The following is an 11,104-nucleotide window of genomic DNA, read 5'->3' on the forward strand; positions in this document are numbered from 1 at the left end:
TGTTCTAAGATATGTCAAACTTACCATTGGACTGAACATAAGCGAACTTGTATCAACCCACCAAGACCAGTTTCAAATTCCAACCTGACGATGAGTGTCTATGCCTCCTGTAGCACTCGAGTTAACCAGTATTCTGTGACATCACTAGTTGGAAGGCAATGTCTTGTTGAATGTTACCTGCATGGCCATCAAATTCAAGCACTGTGGGACACAGGCTCTCAGGTGTGTGTTATTGATGAATTGTGGAAACAGGAATACTTACCGGAAGTCCCACTGAGAGATGTTTTTGATATTCTCGAGTCTCCAAATGTGTTGAACCTTGTGGCTGCCAACAGTATTAATATACCCTACATTGGATATGTTGAAGTGACTTTCAGACTAGCGTCACAGACATCTCACCATACCGAGCTTGTCATTCCCATACTCGTAGCGAGGGGTCAGAACCTCTCACACCCTATCATAGGTTTCAATGTGATAGAAAAATTGTGAACGCCATTGAACAAGTCCAGCCAAGTACTGTGAGCAACAACATGCTTGAGAGAACTGTTAAAGCCGCATTCCCCAGCCTAAAGAGGAGCAAAGTCCAGACATTTATCAAACTTGTGAGTGCAGAGAGCTCATGTGAATACACTGTAAAGACGATGAAAGCCCATGCTGTCATTCCCAAACGGAGTATGGTACAGGTCTCATGCCGAGTGTACATGCTGCCAGTTAAGGAGGATAGCACACTCATTTTTGAGCCTGATGTGAATCCTTGCTGGGCAGATGGGCTTGAATTCAAAGAAAGTCTAGTAAGGCTGAAAAAAACAAAAATCGCAATTGAGGTATACAATGATACTGATCACGATATCACTCTGATGGGCCAGACTCCGATTGGTACAGTACAGCTTGTCAAGAATGTCCTCCCTGCTAGTATGTTTGAAGTACCAGAAAACCCTACCGCTGTTGGGGTATGTCCCATCAAGGCTGTGGAGAACTGTCATGACAACACCAATACTGCTTCTTGGGACCTGCCAGTCAATGTTAGCCACCTGAGTGAACATCAGAGACAGTTAGTACAACAAATGTTAAGAGAAGAGTGTCAATCATTCTCTAAATCAGACAATGACATTGGGTGTATCAGGAAAAATCCAACTCCTCATAGTTGTCTCCAATTGTGTGCGTGAGAAAGAAAGATGGCAGTCTCCGTTTATGTATTGATTATAGGGATCTTAACAGAAAGACTCATCCGGACAGACAACCAATTCCAAGGGTACAAGACATTATGGACAGCCTAGGTGGTAATTCCTGGTTCTCTTCACTAGATCAAGGAAAGGCCTACCACCAGGGGTTCATGTCAAAGGAAAGTAAGCAACTAACAGCGTTTGTGACACCCTGGGGCTTGTATGAATGGCTGCGTATTCCTTTCGGGCTGATGAATGCTCCCGCAGCCTTCCAGCGATGTATGGAGGAGTGTTTAGATGGCTTGCGGGATGAGATCTGCATTCCATACCTCGATGACACCTTGGTGTTTAGTAAAACCTTTGAGAACCACGTCCAGGATGTGAGGAAAGTATTGCAGAGGCTTAGACAACATGGTATCAAACTTAAACCGAGCAAGTGTGAGTTTTTCAAACCTGGGTAACTATGAGGGCTACTGCTACCTGGGTAAGATCGTCTCTGCAGAGGGAAGTAAAGTTGATCCGGCAGATACAGAAGCTGTCAGAGCCCTGAAAGACAAACAACCAAAGAATGTGGGTGAGCTGAGGAAAATTCTTGGTCTGCTTAGCTACTACAGACAGTACATTAAAGATTTCTCTCGAATAGCTAGCCCTTTATATGACCTGTTAAAAAGTACTCCAGAAGATAATGCTCACCTGAAAATGAGTCAGAGACAATCAAAGACAAAATGCATTAGAACTGGTGTTCCATTGAGTAAGCCCATTACCTGGACTGAACAACATCAGAGCACTCTGGAACAGCTAATTGATTGTCTGCTCCAGCCCCCCGTACTAGCTTTTCCTGACTTTTCACAGCCTTTTATACTGCATACAGACGCGTCAGCTCAAGGGTTAGGTGCAGTATTATACCAGAAACAAAGTGAGAAACTTCGTGTAATTGCTTACGGATCCCGCACTCTAACGGCTGCTGAGAAAAACTACCACCTACACTCAGACAAGCTTGAATTTCTTGCTTTAAAGTGGTCAATCACTGAAAAATTTTGTGATTATTTGTAATATGCGCCAACTTTTACTGTATATAGTGACATCAATCCCCTTACATATGTCCTGTCAACAGCCAAATTGAATGCTACCGGTTTCAGATGGGTGGCTGAATTGGCAGATTTCCACTTCACAATCAGATATCGCCCAGGTCGTGAAAATATTGACGCGGATACAATGTCCCGATTGCCCCTCGAAATAGGTAGTATGATGAAACAGTGCTCTGAGGAGTTGTCATCAGACATAATAGGTGCTACCATTCAGGCTGTAGAAGCTCAAGAAGGACCCAGTATCCCATGGTCAGTCTTGACCAACTGTTCATCTATTCAGTCCTGTCTAGCAGTTCCAACAATTACCCCTTTGTCTGCAAATGTAATAAAAGATGCTCAAATGAATGACCAGGATATCAGTCCTGTATATGAATGCAAATTGTCTGGTACAAAACCAAAAGTGAGAGATCTCAGAACATACAGTTCAAAAACAAAATGTCTGTTTCGTGAATGGGGAAAACTTGCCATTAATCAGGATGGTATCCTCTGCCGAACCACTTCCACACGCACACAATTGGTCCTGCCGGAGAAATACAAAGTAACAGTCTTGCGAGAGCTTCACAATGAAATGGGCCATCAAGGTACAGATCGTACTCTCTCACTCATCCGTGAACATTTCTTTTGGCCACATATGCAGGCAGACATTGAGTATTATGTCACAAAAACATGCAGATGTCTAAAGCAGAAAAAGCCTTGTCATGAGACAAGAGCCCCATTAACAAACATGGTTTCGACCCAGCCATTTGAATTGATTTCAATTGACTTTCTTCATCTAGACCGCTGCAAAGGAGGTTTTGAGTACATCCTTGTGATAGTAGATAATTTCACTCGATTTGCCCAAGCATATGCCACGACATCTAAGTCAGGTAAAACAGCTGCAGATCGCATATTCAATTATTTTGCCTTAAAATTTGGTTTTCCTTCCCGCATCCATCATGATCAAGGTTGAGAATACGAGAATCAGTTGTTTGAACAGCTCCAAAAATAATGTAACATCACAGGCTCCAGAACGACCCCATATCAACCGCAAGGCAATGGCCAAGCCGAACGTTTTAACAGGACACTGTTACAAATGCTAAGAATGCTCACAGAAATAAAAAAATCTAACTGGAAAGACTCTCTAAATAAGTTGCTGTATGCTTACATTTGTACCCGCTCAGAAGTCACAGGGTTTTCTCCTTTTTACCTATTATATGGAAGGTCTCCAAGACTGCCTGTCGACATGTTCTTTGGACTGGATTCAGAAGCTCCTACCTTCAGAAAGAGTATGTGGAGAAATGGAAACATGGAATGGAAGAGGCATATAAAATTGCAAGAGAGTGTGCTAAAAAATCTGCTGAAAGGAACAAAAAGAACTTTGACAAAAAGGTGAGGAGCACCACATTGCAGCCAGGTGATCGTGTTCTTGTAAAGAACCTTACACCGCGAGGAGGCCCTGGTAAAATTCGTAATTTCTGGGAAGACAGCATCCATGTAGTTGTGCGACTGATGGGTGGCGAGCTTCCAATTTATGAAGTTAAGCCAGAAAAGGGAAAGGGAAGATCCAGAGTCCTCCATCGCAACGTATTAATGCCTTGCGAACACTTACCTTTTGAAACTGCTCCACCTTCAAAGACTGTTATTGAATCTGAAAATCTTGAACCACTACCGACCACAGAGTCTGATGAGTATCCAAATGAGGCCCTGAAACAAGTTCCTGCTTCACTGTCATCCATGGAGAGTGACCAAGAACAAGAGATCAACTTACCTGCTGATGAACACCTTCCTGCTTCCACGCCATCTGCTGAAAGTGACCAAGAGGGTCAAGAGGAGCAAACTTACCAGCTGCCTAGGAGAGAAAGACGCCCACCAAGAGTATTTACCTATAATAATTTGGGTATACCTACTTATAATGTCAGACAATTAAATGCAATCTTGCCGACATCGCAACAGCACATACCGTATGTGTCTGCTCATGGACTGTTGACCTTGTTGCCCCCTGTTGAGCAATACTGTCATTTTCCTTTTGTCTATGGAGTCCACTAATGAGGGGCCATGAACTCTTAAATGTGCATTGAGACTGTGAACTTGAGTGACATCTTGAGTTTCTTTGCATTAATACAGTTTGACATCTAGAGAACTGATGGACTGTTTTGTCTTAGGAACATTTAAATGCTGGAAAACGGAACATTGACTGTTTTATTTCTGAGGAATATCTCCTTTAACAGTCTTTGAACTTTGAAATTTTGAGAATTCTATGGAGTGTTTGCCTTTTGGACCGTAGTCCTGGATAGGCTGTTGGACTCGTGAAAACCAAAGGAAATATGGACTTTTATTCCATGCCTCTTTAAATTTTTGCACTTTGAATGGACTGTTCTTTTTCATAAGCTGTTGCTTTTAAAGTGTAGTATTTAGTCCATGGACTGTTAAACTCTGACACTATAAAATTTGTGTGAAACACAAATGGGACTAAAAGACTCTTGTGTTAAAGAAAGATAATGTCGAGACGACATTTATTTTGTAGGGGAGTGTGTGACAGAGTGAAATATATATGTCTGTGTAATTATATTTGAGTCCATTTAAAAGGTTAATACAGTGTAAATATGTTATTTAAGTAGTTTTGTGTTAATCAGTGATCAATTAGTTTAGTCCAACAATTCTGCGATCGATTGCTGCTGCCTTGTCAACCAGTAGGGAGAGAACTCGTGGTGTTTCTCCATTACACATAAAGTTATCAGTGGAGAAGCATCGTGGAGTTTGACTTATCAATTCTCTCCCCCTTTTCAGGGGTACAACAACAGCACATTAATTATGTAGTTCTTCCGGTTTGCAAACTAGGGTTGTAAGCAAGTACGGTTTCAAAAAGAACTATAGATTATAACGGCCTTTGTTAAAAAACAAACAAACAAAAACAAAAAAACAAGCACAAAACGTGTTGTATGATTATATATATATATATATATATATATATATATATATATATATATATATATATATATATATATATATATATATATATATATATATATATATGAAGAGTTCAGATGCAAAAGCCTCTAAGTGCCATCTGAAATTTTCATCTAAAATTAGGATTTTTATCGGGATCCTATATTTATATTCAGTTATTTCACTTTAATAGCCTGGAAAAGGACCTGCACATCACAATTGAAGTAAAATGACTCAACCTAAACATAGGACCTTGATAAAAATCCTAATTTTAGATGAAAATTTCAGATGTTTTGGAAATTCTACAGTTTTTGTGTTGAAGATCAACAGACCGCATCTGTGGACATAAGTTATTTGAATCAACTTGATCCCTTCTCAAAGATTCTAATTTGGTGAGTGAAACTATCAGCTCTCTAAAAGAACTTAAAAGAACACTTTTTCATAAGTAAGCAGATCATTTGATGTGTGTAGTGTAATCATAATAACCAGTGTAGCACTGTTTAAGAAATGTTTGGCTTAGGCCTTTCTCTTGAGTCTGTAGGAACCTTTTAAATGATTTAGTTAATTCTCCTGAGACTGTAGGAGCTATAGAAAAAGTGTTTATAGCTTGGTCCAGTCCTCTTGAGTCTATAAGAATCATTCAAGAAAGAGGTTTAGTCCGTTCTCGTGAGACTGTAGGAGCCATAGATGTGTAATTATAGGCTTAATCCTGTTCTCTGGAGTCTGTAGGAATTGTTTAAGAAACAATTTAGTCCGTTCATCAAGAGACTGTAGTAGCAGAGGCTTGGTCCTTTCTCTTTATGTCTGTAGGAATTGTTTAAGAAACAATTTAGTCCGTTCATAAAGAGATTGTAGAAGCAGAGGCTTGGTCCGTTCTCTTTTTGTCTGTAGGAATTGTGTGAAAGAAACAATTTAGACCAGTAATCAAGAGACTGTAGAAGCAAGGGCTTGGTACTTTCTGTTTGTATCTGTAGGAATTGTTTAAGAAACAATTTAGTCCGTTCATAAAGAGATTGTAGAAGCAGAGGCTTGGTCCGTTCTCTTTTTGTCTGTAGGAATTGTGTGAAAGAAACAATTTAGACCAGTAATCAAGAGATTGTAGAAGCATAAGCTTGGTCCTTTCTCTTTTTGTTTGTAGGAATTGTGTAAAAAAAAAAAAAAAAAAAAAAATTTAGTCCATTTTTCCAGAGACTGTAGGAGTCATAGATAAAATTGGGACTGATGTTGCTGCAAGAATTGGGAATTCTTGACTGGGTGCTAATTCATTAGCCACTAATGTAGATTTAAATTAATGTTCAAACCGAATTAGAAGATGATGGCATAAAACCATGAAACTATAAGTTTGTTTGCCTTCCATAAAAATACAGAAAAAAAAATATATATATAATGTAAATTGTCTAAGGGACAAATTTGAAAAAGGCATTCAGCCTTCTGAGCTAGAACTCAATTCAGACATTAAACAAGGAAAATTAGCCTGAATGTAAATGTTTCGTTTTAAATGGAAGATTGAAAACTAAGCTGGGCTTTTAAACTAATGATTTGTCTGTGTAACTGAAAATGGTCAGTCTAACAGACTGCTGTGAATTTAAATCTGAATAAGTACCTTTAACAGTTCTAACACCTTTTGTTCTGTTTTCACACCTCTGAGGGCACTTTTCCTGTATTCGCCATGGCTGAGTCTGCACAAAACAAAGGCAATAGTCATGCATTGAGGCCAACAACAGAAAGACATGGAACAGAACCTCCAAATGTTACCGGTAACGCTTTAAAATAATGGTCCGTTGTTAATAAGTAGCTACGCAGGAAGTAATAGGTAGTACTACATTAACACTTAACTTAATACTATTAACTAATATAGAAGCAAGATTAACTAAGCAGTAAGTAATAGCTCATTTAGGACATAGGTAGTTCCTTATTAGTTATTTGATAATTACTAAAGGAAAATATTGTCTTTGAGAACTACTTTGGAACTATGGCCAACTAATGAAGAATAACCAATTAATTACTAATCACAACAGCTACGTCTATAAAGTGAACAATTAGCTTCTTTATGGAAACGTATATATATATATATATGTATGTATATATATATATATATATATATATATATATATATATATATATATTTATAGCCTATCCATATGATATATTTTATGAGCTCCATTAAGTTCAATGTCTCCAACTCTAATAACTTTAACGTTAGTGATATTATGCTGGGGAGGGCTTCTCTTTAGGAAGTGACAATAAATAATGATGTTCTCTTGTCAAAACATATTTCAGGAACTACTATAGTGATCTGGCCCATTATTTTAAAGTGAAAAACATGTCAACTCCTGACTAATTACTCAAGTGTTACCTTGTCAGTCCGCATGAACTAACGTTACTAGTGATCTGGACCATTTATTTTAAAGTGAAAGATTTTTTATTTTAAAGACAACATTTCTTAAAACTACATAACGTTACTGTTATAAATAAACAAATAACAAACAAACAAACGTAACGTTAATCATTTATTTTTTGCGCAAATATCAAAAGTGGTACCAAAAGTAGTTCAAATGATAATGAGTTCCAGTCGCAGTCCTCTATATGGAGGTAATAGTTTTTATAGGGTACAGAGCAGAATTTAATTTATTAATCCATGAAATTATGTATCTGTCTTCTCTCCGTGAAGGCGCACTGGCGCAGTATTCAAATGTCATAAACTGAAACACAACATGTCGCAATCTGTGACGAATTGGATGAGGACCAATGAGCGTTCGATATCAGTGCCGTAAATCATGTCGTAACGTGGCGCACTGGCGCTATTTTCAAATTCATAACAAGCGCGAGCTCAGCTTTGACTGTGACGGACGCTGTTGCTGAGAATGAATATGAAGAACCATTGATAAAGGGCTGAATTTGGATATGTTCGTTGCAAACATCTGGATTCTAAAGATATGCAGTACAGCAAACAAATAAAATGGATGTGATTTGTAATTGTGTGCTGTGCTTTTGTGTGTATCTATGGTTTGCAGCATGCACAGAAATGTTAGTTCCTATTAAATAGACGAGTAAACTGCTTTCAATAAATTGAATAAAAACATGTATTTGTACGTTTTACTGCTATAAATACATATAAATTGTACGTTTCTATGTGCATGAAAACGTATGTAAATATACGTGTGATAGAACCACATTTAACGTAAAAATACACACGTATTCTCATGAGATCACATTGAACACTCAGTCATGGATTTCACAAGTAATTTACAATAAAATTATCTGACACATACTGTACAGCCATATATTTCTGTGAGGAACTAGTGATATTCTACACATTGTAATCTGGAAGATGTTGTTTTGTGCTTAACACTATAAATGCAGTTTTCATGAAGGATGCAAATATGTTTTGACAAGAGAACATCATTATTTATTGTCACTTCCTGAAGAGAAGCCCTCCCCAGCATAATATCACTAACGTTAAAGTTATTAGAGTTGGAGACATTGAACTTAATGGAGCTCATAAAATATATCATATGGATAGGCTATATATATATATATATATATATATATATATACATATATATATATATATACGTTTCCATAAAGAAGCTAATTGTTCACTTTATAGACGTAGCTGTTGTGATTAGTAATTAATTGGTTATTCTTCATTAGTTGGCCATAGTTCCAAAGTAGTTCTCAATGACAATATTTTCCTTTAGTAATTATCAAATAACTAATAAGGAACTACCTATGTCCTAAATGAGCTATTACTTAGTGCTTAGTTAATCTTGCTTCTATATTAGTTAATAGTATTAAGTTAAGTGTTAATGTAGTACTACCTATTACTTCCTGCGTAGCTACTTATTAACAACGGACCATTATTTTAAAGCGTTACCATGTTACCATTGATCAGATGTTGGAGAATCTGAATGCATATCTGGACAAAAGGCTGGGACTGAGGAAGTTCCATGATGACATCTGCCAGAAGTACAGCATCAAGTACTCAGAGAGTGGACTATGGGCTTTGCCGGACATTAAAAGGGCTTATGGAAAGATGCAGCGCTTAAGGACATACACCAACAGAGATGGCTTGTCTGTAATTTTGCTCAAACAAATTCGACAGCATCTACAGAGATGTGAAACTGACAAATTACAACATGAGAAAAAAGCAGAGAAAGCAAAGGTTCGAGCACTGGCTGAACAATTACAGACTGTAAAGAAGGACAAAGAAAGACTGTTACATCAGAATGACAAGTTGTTAACTTTGCTCTCCAAACGACTGGAATCAAAAGCTTCAAGCAGCTCTGATAACAGTGATGCAGATATCAACACACATACTGAAATTACAAAGGACAAACTGAAGGTTAGACTTGCTCCTGTAATTATTAAGAACAGAAGAACTGAAACTGAAAATGAAGAGGAGTATGAGGAAGATGGTGAACGACGAACTCGCACAGTAAAAAAGGTAATAAAGAAATATGTTCCATACAGAACATACCAGCCAGCTACTCCAGAGCAAGTTGACAAATGGTCAAAAGAATTGCCAGATGTGTACAAGCAACCACGGAAAGTATGGCAATTTCTTCAACGCTTGCAGAAAATCTACAATTTACATCCACTGGACAGTGTGATGATAGTTAATGTGAACTTAAGAGACAATGACCAACAACGACTTACAGAAAGTGTTGAAAGAAGGATTGGTGAATCTCAAGAAAACATTGAAGCTGGATGGGAAGCGGTTCAAACCTTCTTATTTGAACTGAAACCTGCAGAGGTTAATTGGGCTAAAATTACCTCTTGTGTGCAGAAGACAGGAGAAAGTGTTGCAGAGTTTGAAGAACACTTCAGACAAACTTGGATGGAACATGCTGGTTTGAACAACAACATTGAAGAACTCTGTGAAGACACTAGCATCCCTTTTAAAACCATATTTGTGAATGGACTGAAACCTGAGGTTTCTAAAACTCTTAAAATCAGGTATGATGACTGGGACAGCACTGGAACAACATTTATGCAGATTGTAGAATGGTCAGCAAAGATTGAAAGAACACAGGAAGTCGATCTCAGAGTTTTACAATCCAAAACCTTGTCATACAACTACAGGACAATGGGATACGAAAAAAGTGAATATCAGAGACACTCAAGAGAGAAAACTCAGGAAAGATTTAGACATTGCAACGAGGAAGGACACTGGATTCGTGATTGTAAGCTGAGTTTGAGACAAAGTGATGACGACCACCTGTTGAAGAGGTTTCAGCAGTTGACAGCCAAACAAAAACAGACTCTGCTAAATGCTGTGGAGCCACAGGGAAACTGAAGAACCTCTCTCTGCAGCACCAGCTAGTGACATCTTATCCAAAAGCTGATGGACTCCATGAAACCTCAACAACTGAAGCCACAGAGGATGTCCTAGTAGACAGTGCTGCTAAACAAGCCGTAAAGGAGAGAGGTAAACATGCAGCGGCATTAAGACAACTTCAGCAAAACTCACAAACTGTTCTACATAGTAAACAGATTCAAATTGAATTGGCCAGGAAACAATCATCATTGTTAATGGAAGATGTAAAAAAACATGATGACAAACGATGCCTTAAGGAAAACCACAAGGAAAATGGACTATGCCCTTTTGAACATGTCACAGGCCGGCCCATGTCCACTGAAAATCTAGCATCTGAAAGCCTTGTCCAAACTGATGGAAGACTCAGTCTGGCAGTACACAATGCCAAGAATCAAGTTTTGGCACCTCCAAAAGGGAGCCATGGTTTAGTGCCCAACAAATGGGTAAAGATTAAAAAAACTGATGTGTCGCAACAAGAATACAGATGGGAAAGACCAATTGAGGATCTTTTAGTAACTGACACAGCAGTTAAGGCACAGGGAAACAATGAGTGGATTGATGTGAATTTGCCTAGAGATGAGGGATAGATGGCAGTAGTGTTTTTCAGA

The 11,104-nt window shown here is 38.2% G+C and overlaps 1 protein-coding gene across 1 annotated transcript; it reads left to right on the top strand.

Annotated features, from left to right (window-relative positions):
- The first annotated feature begins 6,455 nt into the window (after positions 1-6,455).
- On the top strand, positions 6,456-10,759 carry LOC113094883 (uncharacterized). Its single transcript, XM_026260522.1, has 2 exons — positions 6,456-6,926; positions 9,048-10,759. The coding sequence occupies exons 1-2, from the start codon at positions 6,846-6,848 to the stop codon at positions 10,473-10,475; spliced, it is 1,509 nt and encodes a 502-aa protein (XP_026116307.1). The 5' UTR covers positions 6,456-6,845; the 3' UTR covers positions 10,476-10,759.
- The last annotated feature ends 345 nt before the right edge of the window (positions 10,760-11,104 follow it).

This window comes from Carassius auratus, unplaced genomic scaffold (genome assembly GCF_003368295.1).
Source record: "Carassius auratus strain Wakin unplaced genomic scaffold, ASM336829v1 scaf_tig00215496, whole genome shotgun sequence".
NCBI classification, from domain to species: domain Eukaryota; kingdom Metazoa; phylum Chordata; class Actinopteri; order Cypriniformes; family Cyprinidae; genus Carassius; species Carassius auratus.

What these genes read in the sequence shown, in the direction of transcription:
- LOC113094883 (XM_026260522.1), top strand. Translation starts at nt 6,846, where the DNA reads ATGGCTGAGTCTGCACAAAACAAAGGCAATAGTCATGCATTGAGGCCA. An exon ending in ATGGAACAGAACCTCCAAAT is followed by an intron (nt 6,927 to 9,047) that starts GTTACCGGTAAC and finishes ATTATTTTAAAG; the next exon opens with CGTTACCATGTTACCATTGA.